This window comes from Panthera uncia, chromosome D2 (genome assembly GCF_023721935.1).
Source record: "Panthera uncia isolate 11264 chromosome D2, Puncia_PCG_1.0, whole genome shotgun sequence".
In the NCBI taxonomy this organism is placed as follows: domain Eukaryota; kingdom Metazoa; phylum Chordata; class Mammalia; order Carnivora; family Felidae; genus Panthera; species Panthera uncia.
In genome coordinates this window covers 46,998,510-47,018,199 of record NC_064818.1, presented here as the reverse complement: position 1 = coordinate 47,018,199, position 19,690 = coordinate 46,998,510, and the positions used below count along the sequence as shown (strand labels likewise).

The window sequence follows — 19,690 nt, the reverse complement described above, 5'->3', positions numbered from 1 at the left end:
ACCATCTCTTCTGGAGTAGAGGACTGGCTTGCCTGTGGGAAGGGATTCCAGCAAAACCAAGGGCATTCAGAGAAAACGGAGTGTTTTTCCCCACCCCCCACTAAGGATCAGTTGACCAGCGGAGGCCAGCATGCCCGCAGAATTCTTACTTATGATTAGCGTGATTACAATGGCCTGTTTTCCACTAACCAGTGCAGCTAGGATTACACAACCCCTCTGTGTTGGGTTTGAGGAAGAAAAACCAAGTCTGGAAAACTCCAAATGGCAACACTAATTCCAAACTGTTGGCCGCTACATTTGAATACATGTCTTTATTAGAAAAATTGTAAGTGCATATACATCTTTTCATTGATATGACTTCAAAGTAGAAATTGTTGTTTCTCAGAAGGAGTTGTTATTTGTTATAAAAAAAAAAAAAAAAAGCACACTGCATACAGGAAGCTGCCTTCTCCTGGACCATTTTCACATTATCTGGGAGATGTAATTTAAACAACACAAAATACAGTATTTATCACATTTAACACTGAACCCATCACTGCTCAGAGACTGAGAATCCAGCGAGGTTGCAGACTAACAAGTTTCCCGGGTGGTATTTTTTTCAACTTGGCAAGCAATGTCAATGGTCTGCTGAGGGGATTTGAAGGTTTCCAGGGAGCATTTCCCGGGGACAGGGCTCCCTGGGAATGGGTCAGGGAAGATAGGTACAGGGAAGATGTGTACAGGGACCCCACAATTCCTATCCAGTTGCAGAAGGGAACACTGCCTGCCTGCCTGCCCGCCCGGGGTCTGGGGTGGTGATGAGCTCCCAGTGGGGAGCCCATGCCATAACATCAGGCAGCAGTCAGAAAAGGAAGGTCAAATCGGATCCAGTGAAAAAGCTTAGAAGTTCTCTGGTCTTCACACAGGGGGAACTGCAACCTTTGGCTATTCAGGCCGTCTGCTCAAAGCTGAACCTCCTTTCTCTGGAGGACAGGCCCACCGGCAGAGGGCCCCCCCACCTGCTCCCCTACTCCTGAGCCACCTCGCTGGGGTCTCAGCACCTGGCGGGGCTGGACAAAGAACAGTGCAAACAACACAGGGCGCAGATTCAGATATAAACACACAGCACTTCTGGGGGTCCCGGTCCCCACCCCGGCCCCACAGCTGCCCAGGTCCTGATGCAAAGGCTGGCAAGGGAGCATGACCTTAGAGGTTACACAGAGCCCAAGGGAAGGTCAGGTAGAGCAGCACTGGACGAGGAGGAACAGCTGGGTGACCCCTAATCAACTGATGCACTAGACTTGTTTTTAAAGCAAAAGGGGATGGGCGAGCCTTTTCCTTTGCAAATAGACTATTTAAATGCACATTTGCTTTAGTTGGGCAGCCTCCACTTAGAAGCAGATTGCAAGTAGAGTAATTGTTAGGCAGATAATTTTCCTAGAAGTTTCTACTCTTACCTATTTTCCCCCCTGTTGGGGAGAAACAAACAATTCTTTAACTGTAGTCAAGATTCAGGGCCCTTTAACTGTAGTCAAGATTCAGGGCCACGTTTATTTTCTTGGAGTAAGAGATTTAATGGCTCTGGTTCAGGGATTCCAGGAGAAGATGGCTCCACATTTTCCATGAGAGTTTTAAATATCTTGGATGACTTAGAAAAAGCCTATCCCACTGAAAAGCAATCATTTCACATGTAATTCAGGAGCCCTGTAGTGTCAGGTTAATTTCTAAAGACAGTTTTGAAACCAGTTCTGTACTTCTAACTAATAAAGGTCCCTGTGCTCTATTTATTCAATATAATATTGCTATTTGAAGATACCAATTTTCGTTTGGCAGAGGGATTGGCTTTCTACCACGAAGATCCGATATAAAGGAATATTTACGCAAATATTAACATGTTACCGATAACACAAAGATTATTAAATCTAAAAACACCTACAATTCCAGATTATTTTGTTAGAATATACTTTCTGCATGTTGTTTACAGGGTCCTCTCAACTGATACATTTCCTTGTTTTGCCCTGCTTTTCTTCCATTTTGTTAATTTAAAATGTTTGCTGGGACACTGAACCAAAAGCAAAGTATTAGTAAGATGAAATGTGAAACGACACAATAAGCAAAAAAACTCCTCAAGTGCCTACCTGCTGCACTTAAACTGTTTAATGCAACTCTACAAACTGGTCTCGGTAAAGGAAAACACCCTACACGTCAGGGTTTTAACCTACTTTCCCAAATATCCCCTTGTCTAAGAGTGAAAGCCAAGATGGACGTTCTGGAAGCACAAGGTAACAGCAGTGGAGAAGTCCAGACGCCACTGTACAAGGTGGTGGATGCTGGGATTGCCAAGTGGGGAAAAAGGGGAGGTTAGATTTTAGTTGGGAAGGAATCTTCACGTCCAGGACTCATTATTTCACGGATCAGCTTTTCAAAAACCAAAAAAAAGGGTTGAGGATTCTTTTCACGTTCTCGCCAAAACAATCACGTGCTTGAGGCAATGGAGCAAAAACTCCCTGTGGCTCTGAGATACCAACTGTAGGAGCATAAAGGCCTGGCCTCCTCATGGGTCAACTCTGCTGCACACCGAATTCCCTTGGGCTCTGTGGATCCATCTTGGGTTTGTGATCAGTGGGAAAACCCAGGTTGTCCCCCCAAGAGGATCACACCCCTAATCAGAAACCTGGTCAAAAGACCTCTCCTTACCCTGAGCCTTTGCATCCAAGGGGTGGACAGTACGTGCCCCGAGGATGTTGGCTTTGAACAAGAACACAGGATTGGACAACGGACAATATTCCAAATGAGACACAGATGTGCACAGTGTTTGCAGCACCGGGTGACACGAGACACATTTTGATTTGCTTCTTGGTGCCCAGTTTAAATGAAAGCTTTGGTCTTGAGACAGTCTTTTTCCAGGGCGATGGAGACAGTCTTGGAGATACATGATGATGGATGAGACAGAGAATGACAACAGCATGATGGGATGTAGGGAAGAGCTCAGGATGAGGGGTGCATCTCTCCCTGCCCTGGCCTCATCCTCCTGCCTGCCTCAGCTTGGGGAAGCCCTGCGATGCTCACCAGTGGGGAAGGCCCCAGCTCTCACTCCGAGGAAGGGTGAAGCTCCCGTCTGACTCTCTAAACTTGACCTTGCAGCCCCCCCCACCCATGCACGGGGCAGCCTTCACTAGGGTCTGCCCTGGTTCTGATACGTCCCAGGGGCTCTCCGTCCCACAACAGGATGATCTGGGGTCTCAGCCTGCACAGCTCAGAGAGATACAAAACTCAGGAACCTCCAGCTGGGTGAGGGGCTCCACGGGAAAGATATTATAACAAAGCAAGTAAAATAACGGCCTCAGTCTAAGTTCCTATCTGTCACCAGCGACACTGGATAATCAAACTAAATGGAGAATAAACACCATATATTTTGCTACATAATCAAATGGTGATAGTAAAGGCAAACTGTGCAAAACAAAGCCCTCGGAAATGTACCGGGCCCTGCCTGGGTGCAGCAAAGCTGCTGCGGGCTCTTCCTAACACTGGTTTCAGACCTGGGCTCCTACTGTAAGGTTTCCTCAGGCGTCTGACCCAACCTGCGCCTCTCACATCTTGAACCTCCTGTTAACAAGAACAGAGGGAGACACCGTTAAGGCGGAGGCCAGGCAGCAAGCCTAAGACGCCGAGCCCTGCTGCAGCAGGGCCCCCACTCCTGACTTCCAAATCGCGGCCGTGTGCCTCCTTTCCGAGGCCCTGGGAAGGGGGAGGGTGGCGAGAGAGGCAGCCAGGGCTGAAGCGGAGGGATGGATGGAAGATGGGAAGCGGAGAGGAAAGTCGGGCGCAGCCAGCACAGGGTACGGCAGACGAACAAGGGCACGCAGACGGACGGCGAGGCACGGTGGTCACGCAACAGGGCAGGGCGCACTGCCTTAGCCCCAGCGTGGATGGAGGGCTGACAACCCCTTACCTCAGTGTGGCCCGGTCCTGCACCAGGCCCGGAGCAGGCTGCCTGGCCATCCAGGGTACCACCGACCACCTCCATCTACCTCCTCACCCCCACCCCACCCCGACTGGCCCCAGGACGGTGCTGGCACCGTTCACTTGCTTCAACCCAAAACAGAACGGAGTCCGGCTCTACTCTTCCACAGCCCCCCCACCCCCCCATCTTCAGCGGGGCTGGCGCTACATCAGCTTGTCAGATACAGCAAGGGCCCAGGGCCAGTGAGGTCACAGGAGGACAGAAATGGAGCGTGTTTGCTTTTCGGAATGTGGGGCCAACCGTCTTAGTCCCCACAGTCCCAGCTCCCCCAGCAGGAGTGGAAGGCGCTGTCTTGCTGAGCACTGCAAGGAGCAGTCTGTCGTCTCAGGACAGCAATAGCTTGACCCACCATTGCTAGATGGCAAACAGCCCCCTGTGGTCTTCAGAAGGGACCCACTGCCCCTCTCGAGGCACAGAGACGTGCCGTTCCCGCTGTATGAGGAACAGAGAGCATGGGGCGCGGGCCTGACCGGCTCCTGAGCGGTTTAGGAAAGGTAGGACTACCCCAGCGCAGGTGCCCCAGCCCAGGCCTGCTGCCCTGGGCAGACCAGCAAACATCCTGACGCCTTAGGAGGCAGGGCAGGTGGGGAGCGGGAGGGCATCCCGGACACCCCGGAGCAGGCCTGCCATCCCCAGGGCTGGCAAGAGGGGTGCAGGCTGGAGAGTCAGCCACATAAAAGGGAGAGGGATGGGGAATAAAAGGACTTGGGCTGCAGCACCCTAGCAGGACACTTCCCTGATGGGGAAAAGGAATGGCCACAAGGTTCTGTGCTGCCATCCCAGAGGACGCTAAAGCGTGAGGGGACACAGTGTTCCAGGTGAGTCTAACAGGAGGGCGCCTTGGGTTTTCTTCTCCTGATTCCATCTGTCCAGTGCTCCAACCACTTCATCTTTCTGGATCCACAGACTGAATCATGACCAGGGGCCTGGGGTGCAGGGGGAGTGTTTACATGGGACAGGAGGATGGGGAGCACAGTCCAGACATTCGAGGTGTCCTTTTTCGAAGTACTACTGAAATCTGGGCTTTGCTCTCCCATGTGATCCCCCTCCTTCCGGTCCAGATTAGAGAGACTTGGCAAAAATCTTAGACATAAATCTGTGGGTGGTATGAGGAAAGTTCTAGAGCTTTCTAGAGCACCATGTTCACTTTAAGCACATATTTCCCATGAGTGAGGACTGAGGCAGCTGTGTCCCGGAACCTAATCGCACAAGGTCACCGAGACTGTCCCAGCAGGTGGGTGGGGACAGGCCCTTCACACAGTTCCTCCACATCGGGGACCCGTTTAAAGAATCTATAAAGTGAACTGCCCGGACAAGAGGCTCCCTGAGAAGTATTTTCCACAGCTGCTCCCGGGGAATGCGGAGCTGCTACCCCCTTGGTGTCCGGAAACCAGCCCTGCTCGGGGGTAAAGTCGCTCTCACAGCCCCAGGCCTAGGACGGGGGTGCTGGAGAAGTCCCACCCCAGGTGGCAGAGGGGTGGAGGGCCCCTTGGGAAAGAGTCAGTTACCACCTGTAAAAGGCACGGCCATAGCTAGCTGGGCCCCACGAAGGCTGTGCCGGGCAGCACCCGCCATGGTCAAGGGGAGGGCAGAAGGCCCTCGCTGGCCGAGGTGCCGCTGCTGTGCTAGTAGATGGCCCTGTGCGGGCCGGGCCTGCACTCTGGCCTCAGCAGGAAGGCACGCTGTGAGTGTGTGAGCCGGTGTGCCGGTGAGCCGGCCCTTCTGGGAGAGGGAGTGGAGGGCCGGGTGGGGGTTCAGCGGCCCAGGGCAAGGCCGGAGACCCCGGGCCGCTCGAGACAGTCCTGAGCATAGTGTCCTCATCCCAGACCACAACCCCAGTCTCGGCACAACTACTTTCTTCATAACTTAGCAGACCAGGAAGGGCCTTAAAAAGCGCCTAAACACGGGAGCCAGTGTGGCCAGAGGAGCGCCGCTCCTCCGAGGAAGGTCTGAGCACCTGCACGGAAGGCAAGGCGTGTGCCCTGGAGGAGGGTTAGAGCAAATTTACAAAGCGCCGGAGAGACAAGAGCAGCGCGCACTGCGGTCCATCTCGAAGTGGCAGAGAACTAGTTTTTCCTTTTCTGGGCAGCCTTTCTCTTCTTCTGTCGCTTCTTTTTTCCTATCTTTTCTCTTTTCCCCATTTTTTCTTCTCTGCGCCCCCTTAGATAAAATCAGTAGAACCATTAATGACGTTGAAAGGGACCGGGGTCTGTCTCAGTCTGCACACTATTTCACGCTGGCCTGGGGATCAGTCTCAACCCTGTCTTCTGTCTTAGGCCTGGAGGCCCCCGGGCAAAGCACGGCCCACCAGTACTTCCTTAAAATAAAGCAGACATTTTCCCCCTGACTCCAAGAGAAATATTGGCCAGCCTTCCAGAACATCTGTGACCTGGCTATCGCCATGGCCAACCTGCCAACCTGGCCCTGGTTCCAGCTATGGCCTGAGGTTTCCAACCCGGAAAGGCACTCACATCTGATAGGCTGTGAAGGGTGTGAAGTCCAGGGCCAGGTTGGACTTGGCCTTCTAACTCACCTCAATCCCATCTACTCAGCCTTCCTTCCTTCTCAGTGCAGAGCTAAACTCTCTGCTCGAGCTAAAAAAAAACCCTGCGCTTCAAACTGAATCATGCTTTGGAGGTTAGAGACCCAACATTCAGATGGCCATCCAGGAGAGGAGAAAGAAGGCAGCCTGATGCCACTTTCTCCTTTCTGGATGCTTGGGGGACGTCCCCCAGGGAATGACTGGGATTGTTCTGGAGAGCAAGGGAGAGAGCTGGTTAGCAGAATTTGATTAGAACAACTGGCTCATGACTGTCACATTAAAATGATTCAAGCTGAATGGTATTTAATGATTTATGGGGTAAGGCCACCTGCTCCTGGGCAGGCTTTCTATTAACCATGGCCTGGAATTATGGGATTTTTACATGGGAGAATGTGAAAGCTGGATATTATGAGAGTCGAGTCTCTGGAGATTACGTGGGGGTGTTAGGAGAACCGAGGAAGAGGAGGAAGGGGAAGAGGAATTAGTGAGTCAAATATTATTCTTCAGAAAACTAGCACTGTTGTTTCCATTGGGTTTAAAAAGAAAGAAAGAAAGAAAAAAAACAAAAGGCTCAAAAACTTGAGTTGCAGCTCTCATTTGCTCCTGAGCCAGGCCCGTGCTCACATGTGAACTTGGCAAGAGGGATTCAAGGCACCTGACCAGCAGGCCACCTTATCTTCATAAACTCCAGAAAGGTATCAGAGCCCCGTGTCTAACCACTAATGGATTTTATTTCAGGTAAAGAAATTCCCACATCCAGTAGGAGGCTGATGCCATGAAACAATTAGCATTTTTATTGCTAGTGCATATAATGTCACATTGGATACAATTTTAGTACAAGTGAAAAAATACACTGTGGCTAAACATTAAAAAGCTGCAATCACATTTATAGATCATATGTATTTCTTTACAAATTGCCAGTAGTTTAAGATAATAGAGAAAGGTAACCTACTGACGTTCATATGGCTCCACTTTCAAATATACGAATTGTTCGACTATAAATATATTCTGAAATACAATTGTTTTCTAAAGAAACATAAAAAAATGTGCACAAAAAATATATAAAAAATGCCTTGCAGAAAGTTACAAATACCACTAGGCCCATCTGTGGATCACATTTACCATGGAAATGTCACCTTGCCAACATTTCTGACTGGAGCCTGAAACCATGCTGCGGTTTCAGGAGGAGGGGTTAGTGGCAAGAGGCTCATTTATTCATTTGTTTTTCCGCTTCGGATTTCAGACACCTCAGGGTGTACAGAGCCTCCGTGGCATATATAAGCTTCGGAGGCAATCACAGAACCAAATTCCTCGAAACAAGTTCAGATTGAAAATTGCATCGGACTCTGCAAAGACCTGCCTTTCAGGGAAGGCGGAGACAGGATCTCCCACCCACCCCCGGAGAGGGCCGGCCCCGCTCTGGAGGCAGAGGCCAGAGAAGATTCTCACAGAGGGCCTGAGCAGGAGGGGAGGGTGAAGAGAGGAGAGGGCTGCAGGGCGGGGGCCCCAGCAATCCCTCTCCTCCCACTGAGCATGTACAGAAACGGGAAGCAGAGCAAGATAAAAGCATGCTGCTGGAGGCAGGGAGAGGCCTGGGAATGACCGGGACAGGGTTTCTGAGCACAGTCCCCAGCGACAGTAGCCTCTACATGGAGCCTACAGATCCGACCACTGAGCTGGAAGGAGAGGGTGGAGGTGGTGGCCGTGGCCTAGCACCGGTCAGTATCAGAGGGTCACCTTGGGCTGTCATTCTAAGACGGGCACCCACTGCGGGAGCCGCCCACGGTCTTCCTCTGAGTCTGGAGGAAGGACGCTTTTCTGAGCTCCATGCTTGGCCTGTCACCTGACTGTGCCCAGATGCCCCAGGGGCAAAGGAAGAAAAGCTCCACAGCAAACCAAATACAGATCGTGAAGTCATCATTGATTAAAAAAAAGATAATGGGAATGACGTGATTATGAGGATTACGAGAGAACCGACAGCGGGGAAATGCTGCTGGTACAATAGAATTTCTTAGAAAAACCCCAGTTACAGAACAGCCAGTGCGCAAGGGTATGGGGCTCGGGTGGACATAAGCTGCGGTATCGTACCATAGGCTATAAATGCGGGTGTCTACGTGCCGGGCCGACCTCAAGCCTGTTCCCAGGTCAGTGCGCTACCCCCAAGGCACGCCTGGTCCCCCCCATGCAGGCCTTCCTCCCCCAACCTTGCCCTTCCATCTGCCACACGGGTCTTAGCTTTCCTCAAGTGGGTCTACCGGAAAGTCCTTTTTGGCTGTTGTGCTTACTTGTTTAAAGCTTTCTCCAGGTATTCCTGAATCCACTTCAATTTCGGGTCAATGCACACTTGTCTATTGTTGTTCTTCAGCCTCGCCCTGCCAAAACAGAAGAGGCGACAGTGTGTGGCTGAACGGAGAAGGCGCCGCTGGGATCTGGGCACCCGCTCCTCTGACACCCGCGTCAGGGCCCTCCCCGGTGCCACGTGTCCCACTCGGCGGGCTCGGGTTTGGGAGGAACTCAGGGTGTGCCGGGGACACGTTCCTAGCATTGTGGCAAGTCCTGCCGCAGAGTTAGGGGAAGGTGAGAAGAGGCTTTCCAGGGGAGTCCAGGGAGAATGCACCACAGGGAACATCTGAGTTGGCCTTTGAAGGAGGAGAGGGAGCTGGGCAAGTGCAATCAAGGGGGAGAGAAAAGCAAGAGCAAAGGCACCAAAGGGGCACCTGCTTAGAGGATGTGGAGGAAGGAGCGGGTGGCCAGGTGTAAAGGGCAAAAGAGTGGGACTTTCTCTGTAAGATCGTGGGGGCTTACATTGGAAAGCGATAAAGGCAGATTCTTATTTGGAATGATCATCTTGAAAGTACGTGGTGGACAGACTTAAGAGTAAGCCTGGAGGTAGGAGGCCTGCAAGGAGGTACTGCGGTAGTCTGGGGAAGAGAGGCGACAGGACAGTGAGGGAGGGACGGTGCAGGTAGTTTGCCAGAAAATGGTTTCCAGAGAGGGTTTACAAGTTCCCTCAATGTTCCACGGTCACATTTGTTTTTTTACAAATTCAAAGGGCATCTTCCTCCCAGGTCTCTGCCCCACTCACACTTCCCTCTCCAGGTCCCCCTCCCTAAAGCCCTGGGTACCAGGCCATCTCAAGCAGCCTGAGGACTCCCTGCCCAGCCACACACGGCTCTGTGTGGACAACTAAGGCCAGCACAGTGGCTTGGGGACACCGCCGGGAGTCACGCAGCCTGCCTGTTAAGTGACTGACATACGCGGAGGAAGAGTGCGGTTCAGAGCAAGGAGTTTAAATTTGGCTGCCACTGCTTATGAATTAATCCTGTGTTTGCCCAGACCAGCGAATCATGTCTGGCTTCTTCAACTTCAAGGTGCATTCCTAGCAGGTGGACCTGTGTAATCTGAACCGCAAAGCAGGTCTATGGCGCTAAATTCAATGTCTGATACAACACTTCTCAAAGGGGAGGCAGTATTGATTTTAAGAAAGTAAGTGAAAAAAACATCCATCTTCTAGTGGGTCTAAAACATCCTGGAAATGACAAACACGTCCGAGGCAGCAAAGGCTAGCAAAAAGAGACAAAATCAAACTTAAAAACAGTTGGTATCGGGTGGAAAAGCCTTCTGGCAGTTGCAGCTTTCATTCCAACTGCTGTGCCCCCTCACCGTTCTCAGCACTGGGGCTTTCCGGGAGGTGAGCTCCCCACGAGAGACCCTGAGCCTCAGCACCTCGGCGTCTAGCCACATGACCACAAGGCGCTGTGTGCAAGCATAGGTGCGTCTGAGCGCCCGAGGGCCAAGCAATGAATGGCGAGAGCGGCTCTCTTCTCCGGAACCTCGCCCCGCCTCCTGCAGCCCAGGCGAGCAATTTTTGTGTGTTGTATAGGTGTAACTTCAGTCTGCCTCGTTCCGCACATGAATGAAATCAAATATCAACAGCTGCACTCAACGCCAGCAAAGCAAAAATTCCTGGGTTGTGTTGGAGAAAACGCCGTTAAGTGAGCTGAGAATGTTGAGTTTCACCCAATGGTTAGAGGCTTGGCCTGAATTTGGGTCTCGTGAGATTTTGCTGTGTGATAAAGGATGGATTTAGATCACCAAAGCCTGGAAACTGCCAGGACAGACAGCTGTTCCTAGCAAAGGGCTGGCTAATTTACTGGACTTCAGAGGAAACTCTGGTGAAGCCCGTGTTTCTCTAGTCTGGAGGCACCCAACTGTACTGCCATTTCCTGTGCTAAAGGAGGAAACTTGGAAAAAAGAAACAAGAACCTTTAGGGGCACAGCGGGGTGCCAAGGGTAAGAGTGGCTTTTGAAACTCCTGCCTGGTAGCTTACTCACAGGCCTGGTGGTGATCACAGCTGCCTCTAATTATGCCAAGTTCAAGGCTGGTGGCTCAGCACGTGTCAGCTCTCCAGCATTTACAAGTTTTGAGCTAGGTGCTACTATGCCCATTAGAGGCAACACTCCTGGAAGATGATGTTGAGACTTACACGATCTGAAGGGCACAGTTCGGAGTGTTGAGGATTTTGAGATGCTTGACGTTGGCTCTGGCAACGTGGCTCTCGAAGAATCGGCAAGGACATCTGTAGCTCAGGCTGACCGGTTTCCCTAGAAGAGGTGATGGAAGCAACGCAGTTTGTTATGATCCTGCCAGACCTTGGGGATATATGTGTGGATGTGTCTGCGGCCAAGGGTTAAGGTGGTGGAATGATGTCAGGATCCAGAGCTATGGGACGGGTCACGGGTGCATCCTTGCTAAGACCTCTTGGGCAGCACAGTGAGCTCTGGGTGGGCGAAGGCCCGAGCCTCCATAGGGCCAGAGGGCAAATGGACCTTCAGAGAGCTGGATCCTAGGGGGCAGGGGAATTAAAAGAAGCCCCCTGCTCGGTGTCTTAAAATATATTAATCCCAGGAGACAACTATTTCAGTCCAAGGTACTGGGGTTCCCAGTTATTCTTTGCAAAATAAACTCTTCCAGGGCCAACTAGAAAAGCCTCCCCCCACCCCCACCCCCCTCCCCCTCCTCTCCCTCAGGGAAGGAGGAGGGGGAAGCAGAAGGCTCCAGAAGCAGCGGTTCCCCTGGGAATGTTGCCCTCCCCCCACCTGCAATCTTCTCTCCTCACATACATCTTAAACCCAGGCAACCACAAAAGAATCCTGGCAGGCTTCCTACCTGGGAGTCCCTAGAGGGCAGGCCAAGGGTCCACCTTCTCCCAGGCACTCCCCTGAAGGGCAGGGAGATTATCAGGACTGGAGTCAAAAGTGGCTTTCATTGTGCAGGGATGCTCCAGCCTCCTGGGTTGTATTACCTCTTTGTTTGCCAATTCACCAATTTGCAAAATGCCATAATTGACACTCATTAGTTTAAATAAGCAAAGGGCTCCTGCAGAACCCACTACTCACCCTCTAAGTCTAGAATTGCAAGCCCTGGGGGGCTGGGATCTTTGTGGGTTTTTTTTTTTCTTTTCTGCAGATTTTATCCAAGCCCTACTTAATACCCCAAATTATTTGAATTTGTGGATCCTTTCATCAGGGATTAAATGTATGTCTGACAATATTTAGTCCAGAGATTGAAAAAAAAAAAAAAAGTTTCCCTGTTTACAGAGCTCCTAGAGGCCTCCCGGTGGTTCTGAAGTTCTGCATTTTGGGGCAAGAGACCTGGGGAAGCTGCAGGACACCTTGTAAAGGACTTAATTTTTCCAGAAGCTGTGTTCAGTTGAGAGATGGCATGGCCTGCAAACAGCAGCCTATTTAGCCAAGTCAGGGGAAAAGCAGACCACCCGGCCCCCTAGGATCAAAGTCGAATCCTTAAACTCGAGTAAGGAGAAAGCCTGACTTCAGGGTGCTCAGTGACTCAGGGCCCTGGAAGGGTCCCTGGAGCAGCCTTCAAATGTATACCCGAACTGACTCCAGAAAGTCACTGCTGGCGCCTGGCTTTCAGCAACTACACCCAATCCCTGTGGTAGATGCTGAGTGTAGCACATGCTACCATACTGCGCATGCTGCCCTGTAACCAGATCGCCTGGGAAAGCCATCCCGGGGCTGGGGGCTAGGTGGTCTGGGTAAAGGAGAAGCCGAAGTCTCCCCCTCTGAGTGTCCTGTCTCCAGTCTCCCTGGAATGTTCATGTGTCCTCCTGAGCTGGCTAGGGACTGGGGAACTGGGGCTGGGTGGTGACACAGGAAGGGTCCCAACCCCAGTGCAGCAGGCTGAAAGGGACACAGTGTGAGTGCTTCAGCCGGTGGGGGGCTGCTGGTGGGGGCTGCTGCTCTCCCATGTCTGGGAAGCTTTTCTGGCTCCACTAACCAAGTAGTGGAGATCAGGCCAGAAATCAGAGCTGAATCAGAGCTCAAAACACAGGCTTTCTCTTCTCTCCTTTCCCCCCTTTTCCCCCCTGGGATTATCCATTTCCTTCAAAGGCAATTCTTATTCCTGCTCCCAGGACCCAGTTGCCTGCCTATCAAGTGGGGAATTTCAATAGGTTTTTTAAAGGGACAGAGCGCCCAGGGCTCTTACTAGAGAACTCACCTGGGGTCCTCTCCTCCAGCTTTTTGTCAACATTACTAACTTTTCCAACTGGTTTGGATGTGACTCTGCGTATAGGCCTGACACCTGATTGGCCTAGATGTTACCGGCTTGGGACCCGGTGAACTTGGCTCTGTTCAGGAGCAGTTCCAAGAGAATCTTCCACTCCAATGCAGAGACAGGAGCCCTGGCCAGCCTCTCCAACCGGGCCTCAGAATGGAGCCTGGCCTGGATGCATATAACCCCTGGAAGTCCAGGGCATCTAGGGGCCCAGCTGCTTGGCTGAAGTCAGGTGGAGGGAGGGCAGGAGAGTGAGCCTGACCCTGAACAAGGGTATCTCCAAGTGCAGTTCTGAAGTCGGTATAGGTCCACAGGCTCCAGGAGGTCAAGAGGTACATTCAAGCCTATACATGCAAGGAGAACCAGACAGACCTAGAGCCCGAGACCCTGATCTGGCCACTTGGCTGCTAAGAGGGCAACTCAGAGGGACAAACAACCAACCCTTCCCAGGGCCAAGATGAGTCTGTCAGTGGGGGCCCCTGCTCCCTCTGTGCTCCTTCCAGGCCAGCTACACCTGGGTCCCTGCATTCCTGTCCTTTCTGCAGCTCCCCGGGGGAGTGCGACAGCTTGGGGAAGCACCATTTCCCTGAGAGGCACAGAATGACACCTCCACTCTCACCAGACACTCAAATTGTTAATGCTCAAGCCAGAGTATCTCCCACGACCCAGGGCTTCGCAAGGAGACTCAGCCTCACATACTTTTTCTTTCGGCTTAGGAGGTAAAATCTAAATTGCCTTCCATCCAGTCCCTCTGCAGCTCTGTCCAGCAACTTGCCACACGTTTAAAGAACACTTTCCAGGCAGTCAGCTATGAACTCCTGTTAGCCCTGGTCCTCTTGCCTGGAGGCTGCAGTCATGCCCACCTTACCCACACAGGCTCCCAGGCCACTGCCTGGGACGATGCAAAGGGTCAGCGGCTGGAGCCCAGCCTAGGGCTGCAGGCGCTCAGGCCCCGCAGCTGCCCCACGGAACACACCAAGTGTCCTTCAAGCCTGTGCAGGCTTTGTTGGCAACTTCGCAGCCAAGAAAGGACAGCGTGGCCTGACTAACACGGCTTGTTTCGTGTGTTTCAAGCCAACAGTTTATTTTGTTTTGCAGCAGTGGTGTCCTGTGACAGGACAGCGAGGTTTCTCTTAAGCTTCAGAAGAAAAGAAAAAAAAGCTCTCTCCCTCTCCCAGTGAAACAGGACACCACCTTTCCCAGTGGCCTAAGGCCTTGGCGATTGAACTTTGTTGCAGCGCTCATTCTGAGGGAAGAGCGATGGCTTGGCCGGTGACAAAGGCGCCTGTCTGCAGGTGTGTTTGGGGGACAGGGGAGGGGCACGAGCGACCCCGGCGGCCCCTGGGCCTCTCTTCGGTGACCCCGGGAAGAGGCCAAGGAAGCAGCGGCTGGACGCGCGCCCGGGTTAGCCGCGTCGTTGCGGACCGCGGAGCTGTGCAGAAGCGCGACCGCGCGGGTGGCGCAAACCCGACAGCTGCTCTGTTTGGCTCGCCCGCGAAACCGAGCTAGGGTGGGTGCAGAGAGAGGCCCAGCCTTGCCTAAAGGGGACGCCGCGCAGCAGCACCCGACCGCACCGCCACCACGAGCGCGTCGCGATGCGAGACCCGCTTCGCGACGCGCTCTCTCGCACACGCCTCTCCAGCACCCGGCGCAGCGGGGCCTCGGAGTCCCTCTGCTTGGAGACACCGAGTCGCGCGCTGGACGACACTGGCTGGGTGGGGGTGAGGGGTGGGATGAGGGGGGACAGAGCCCGACGCCGAAGGCTCCCGACCCCACTCCACTCCCCAACCCCCCGGCGCGCTCCCAGCCAGTTATCCTGTCCGGTCCGACCCCGGGCAGCCGCTCGGGTCTGGCGGCCGCCCACCGTTCGGGACCCCGAGCCCAGATGCGGAGCGCGAAGCTTCAGGGCGGGTGGTGGCTGCTACGCTCGGGGCTTCGGGCGGCGCGCCCCGCGAAGGGGGCCTGCCTCGACCTCCCCGGTGCCAGGCGGCGCGAGCTGGGTTAGCGCGGGGCGGGGCGGGCGTGGGCAGAGGAGCCGAGCGCACTCACCGTCGCTGAGGCAGAGCGCAGCCAGCACGAGGGCCAGCACGGCGACGACCTTGGCATCCATGGCACCGGCGGACGGCGGGCGGACGCAGGCGGGACTCGGAGCGAACGCGGCGGCGGAGAGTGAAAGTGCGGCGGCGGGAGGCGCGCGCCGGGCACTTTAGAGGCGAGAGCGGGGCGGGGCGGGGCGGGGCGCGCGGTGAGGGGCGGGCCTGGAGCTGCCGCCGGGAGGCCGCGGGGGGCTCCGGCGCTCGTCCCCCTCCCACACCGCCGCCAGTCCCGTCCCCTCCCGCCCTCTCCGCGCCCGGGATGCTCCAGGGGCTGCGGTGTGCCTGGGCCTCTGACCTTCTCCTCTCCGCTGGGCCCTGCTCCGTAGGGCTCGACCTGCAGCGAGGAACGCAGCCGCGCAGGGAGGCTCGGCTAAACGTTGGTTATTGTGCCCACTGAGCAGGTGGAGAGATGGAGTCCCAGAGGCGGGAACTGAAGGGGGACCAAAGAGAACCAAACGAGTCGATGTGTGCCGAGGCCGGAGGTAGCCAAGAGCGCCCCGTTTTCGGAGTCTAGAAGCTCGAGGTGACCACCGGGCCAGGCTCGCGTTGCGCTGGGCCCCCCGCAAACTAGGCCTAAGGGAAGGAGACCAGTCTGGGCAGTCCGTGCGACTGCCATCTCAAGCCAACGCCATCATTGGTAGCCAAGCCTCAGTTTCCTCACTTGTCAAATTGCGACTCTAAAATAGAATGATGCGCCGCGGCAGCAAAATAGTCTGCCCTGCCGGCTGCGTGAATTCAACGTGAATTCTAAGCAAACGTGAACTGACTTAGCTCTCTGTCCTCTGTTCTCTCAACTGTGAAATGGGCTGATCACAGTGTAACTGGGGGAAATGATTGGCACTCCTCACTCAGGTGTGAAGTGCTCACCCTTGAGTCTGGCACATAGTACTCAATAAATGGAAGCTAGAATAATTGTTTAAGCTTCTGCATTTTCTCCCTCTCCCAAAGAATGCCCTGCGCGACCCAAAGTGTTGACCCAAAGTGTTGTGAGAACTCCCCTTTCCCCCTTTCCCTTCTACCCCAGGGCAGTACTCCTGGCGTGGGCCTTTCTGGTCCAGAAAACGACACCCACAGAGTCGTCCCTGGGTGGTGTCTGAACTCCTGGCAGGCCGCGCCCCAACCTTGAAACCGCCCTAGCCTAGCAGGGAGGGGTGCAGGCAGGCGGCGCAGGGGTGAGAGGAGCACAATTTGGGACTTCATTAGTGACCACAGGACGCTCCAGCCACCTCCCGCTTACTGGCATGGCTAGACCTTGGAGTGGATTCTATCCTCGCACGCATCCCAGGAGCTGTGGCGGGGACAGGTCTGTCTCCCTCGGCAGTCAGGTAGTCAGGGCCACGGGGGCATGGGCAGGGGCCGGCGGGGCCTGGGCTCAGCAGCTCCGGCCAAGGGCCGCAGTCAGCAGGAAGTTGCAAGAACTCCTGGACTCCGGTGGTGAGGATGAGTGTCTTTCCGAAACTACTTTCACGCCCGATTAGATGCACCGTGAACTTAACATTTATTCATTCATTCACTCCAAGCCGAGCCCACTGCTGGACACTGGGCGTAGAGCCGGGAAACGCAGTGGCTTGGTCCCTGCCCTTAAGGAACTAACATTCCAGTGGGCAAGCCAGTCCTCAGGCATTCCTGGGACCCCACTTCTTTTCAGGAGAGCCGGGCGGGTAATCGCGGAACTGGTGAGCCTTGGCTGGCTGCGGGAGGAGAAAGAGCGCGCCGGCTGAGCTCCGGCGCCCTCTGGTGGAGAAGTCTCCAACATCCTCTCCATCCCACCCCCGCTTCACCCTGGCACCTCCCACCCCCACCCCTACCCCACCCCCAGGTCCGGGTTGACCAAAGCTCAGGCTCTCCCCTGATCCCTGCTCAGCGAGGGGAAACTAAAGTGTTGCGTGGAAAATAGAGAAGGCGGGAGTTGGCATGACTTGGAGCCTGGAACTCAGAGCCTGCCGGGAGCCGCGTGGAGCCCACCTGCTAAAGCAAATTCCAGTTTCTCGTTTGCTTCTTTTTTTTGCCTCAAATATGGTTTTGTCCCCGCAGCCAAGCCAGTCACCGGAGGGGCTCCCGTGGGCTGGGACAAAGGAAAACCGAGGCCTCCTGCCTGGCCCTGCCCCTGTCCCCCGACCCCAGGATAGACATTAGTGTGGGACACATTAGAACCGGCCACTTTCTTTATCAATTTATTAAAATACTTCTTGAATGCCTACTATGTGCCAGACACTGGATAAGTATTTGAAGTACTTTAGTAAAGGAAGCAAAACAAAATAAAAACAAAAACCCCAACCTCCAGTCCGGGTACATCCCCAGGGGGAGAGGGGATGGAGGGGAGAAGAAAACTGCACAAAACATAAGTAATTAAGCACATATTCTATAGAAGGTTCTTACTTAGATGCTATGGGAAAATGGAGCAGAGGGAAGGGGAGCGAGTTAGGATTTTAAATAGAGACACCAAGAATCTGCATTTTAGGTAAAATCTCCAGGTTTTCAGTTGGCAATCTATTTGAATTTTAAAATGTTCCCTGCCAATGCTGTTGGAGGCCAGGGGCTACTAGACTGTGCCTTTTCCCCTGAGTTCCGTGTTCAGCCATGGTGGGGGGGGGGGTCCTCCCAAATTCAAGACAGCAGGGCCCATCACTTTTTCTCTTGTGTCCTCTGTTTATGCCGCTGCCTCCAGTTATAAGGCTCCACTTTTCTTTCTCTGCCAGGGAACTCCATTTTCCAGCAGGGCCCAAAGCCAGCTCCCCCTCCCTGTGAGATCTTCCAGATCTCTCCCCACTCAACACTCCGAGTCGCTGCTCTTCAGAAACACCACAGTCATGTGGAGTTCAAGGTGGGAGGCAGGCAGGGGTCTGGCTGTTGAGGTGCAACTCCCTGGCCTAATTATGCCGTGACGATCCCTAGACCCCAGTGACCAGTTCAGGTGCCTGCCCACGGCCCTCCGCCCCTCGGCCTGGATTGTTCATTCCTTCAGAGTTCAACGGTTGGCCTTTCAGGGAAGGACCTTAGTACAAGGTGGAGGGTTTGCACCAAATCGTTGGTTTCCAGTGTGTAAACGATCAGATGACTTTAGGTGGTACTCTGAAAACATTATTTGTAAAAACATACGGATTTATATATTTGCTTTTAGAAGTAGCAAGACAAAAGTTATAGCTAGCACATTAAAGCAGACATTTCAGATATTGTTCAAGATGGATTTCATTTTTTTAAAAGATATGGTTTCATTTTTAAAAAGCAAGTAAATTTAAACCAACGTAGTATGCAATAGTATAGGGGGTTGGAGACACAGCACAAATCCAGACGGTGATACAAAAGGACCTGAAGTTTGGAAACGCTGCCTAAATACAGAGCATTTTGGGGGGTATTATTTAATACTACCCCCCTCTCCCTTAAAACAAACCATTTGGCCCCAAAGTGGTAAAACAAAATCACACAAGGAGGGTATGACATCTCTCTCACCTTTGCCATCCAGGAGAGGCTAGAGAATCCTCAACCAGGAGCGCTCAGGTCCTAGGCAGGGTGTGGGGATGTTTGAGATCCTGCCCCTGCTTGCTCTGGGCACCCATGGCTTTCCCATCCCAACCAATGAGTCTTCTTTCTCCCAGCTTCTAGTGTAGACCTGGAGGGCCACAACCAGAAGACGGCTGTATGTGCTACACCCCGCCCCCACCTCGGTTCTCCCACCTTTGACACCTCACATTGGGGTTCACAAGTAGGTGCCCTACCCTGGGAACCAAGAGGCCCAGGGAGAAGGACAAATCTTCAGAGCCTGGATGCTGGCGTCTGTGGAATAGGTACGCTAACTCTCAAGGTTGGGATTGGAATTTACCAAGTGTGAGAAAGCCCTCAGGAAGATAGGACTTCAGCTTACTTTCTCTGAATTTGTTACATTTTGTTCTCACAAAGACAGAACTCGCGGAATAAGCCTTACTGATCTCAGCTTCGAAGACACGAAGCCCAAAGCTCAGAGTGGTTGAAGGCCTTGACCAACATGAAACAGCTGGTCAGGGGCAAAGGCACAACTCTCTGGACCAGCATTTCTGGCTTCTGGAACAACAGCAAGGCCATGGGAGTCTGCACAGGGATGTGAGTCTCTTTCACGGCAGACATCTAAGGATCCTCTTGGAGTCCTGTACCCAGGGCCAGGGCTTAGCATCTGTCAGGCTGGCCATGTTTTCCTCAGCTGGATCCCAAAGGCTCTTCCCAGAGTCTCGTTTCCTCCTAGAGGGAAGGACCCCAGGGAGGCTGAGTGGATGAAGGGCTCTGTAGCAGGGTCCTGGCTGGTTTGGGGCCACATATGCAGGCAGGGCTTACCATAGTGGATGTGCCCATCCAGCAAGCCAAAGACTCTGTCTCATGGACACTCCTAAAACAGGGGTAATATTTTCTGGGACATCCTCCAGGAGCACTGGACGAGTAGAGCTAGTGTTCTAGGAAAAGCCAGACCCAAGGGCTCTGAGGGTTCATGTCTGTGCTCT

General features: G+C 53.5%; 1 protein-coding gene across 2 annotated transcripts; it reads right to left on the bottom strand.

Annotated features, from left to right (window-relative positions):
* Positions 1 to 292: 292 nt before the first annotated feature.
* CXCL12 (C-X-C motif chemokine ligand 12) lies at positions 293 to 15,336 on the bottom strand. 2 transcript variants are annotated; one of them, XM_049646374.1, is made up of 4 exons: positions 15,175 to 15,335; positions 11,033 to 11,150; positions 8,831 to 8,917; positions 293 to 3,585 (listed from the first exon to the last, which is right to left on the bottom strand). In XM_049646374.1, the coding sequence occupies exons 1-4, from the start codon at positions 15,233 to 15,235 to the stop codon at positions 3,570 to 3,572; spliced, it is 282 nt and encodes a 93-aa protein (XP_049502331.1). In that variant the 5' UTR covers positions 15,236 to 15,335; the 3' UTR covers positions 293 to 3,569. The 2 variants fall into 2 exon arrangements, with proteins under 2 accessions (XP_049502331.1, XP_049502330.1); XM_049646373.1 differs by lacking the exon at positions 293 to 3,585 and adding an exon at positions 3,592 to 6,163 and having other exon boundaries at positions 15,175 to 15,336.
* Positions 15,337 to 19,690: the final 4,354 nt, after the last annotated feature.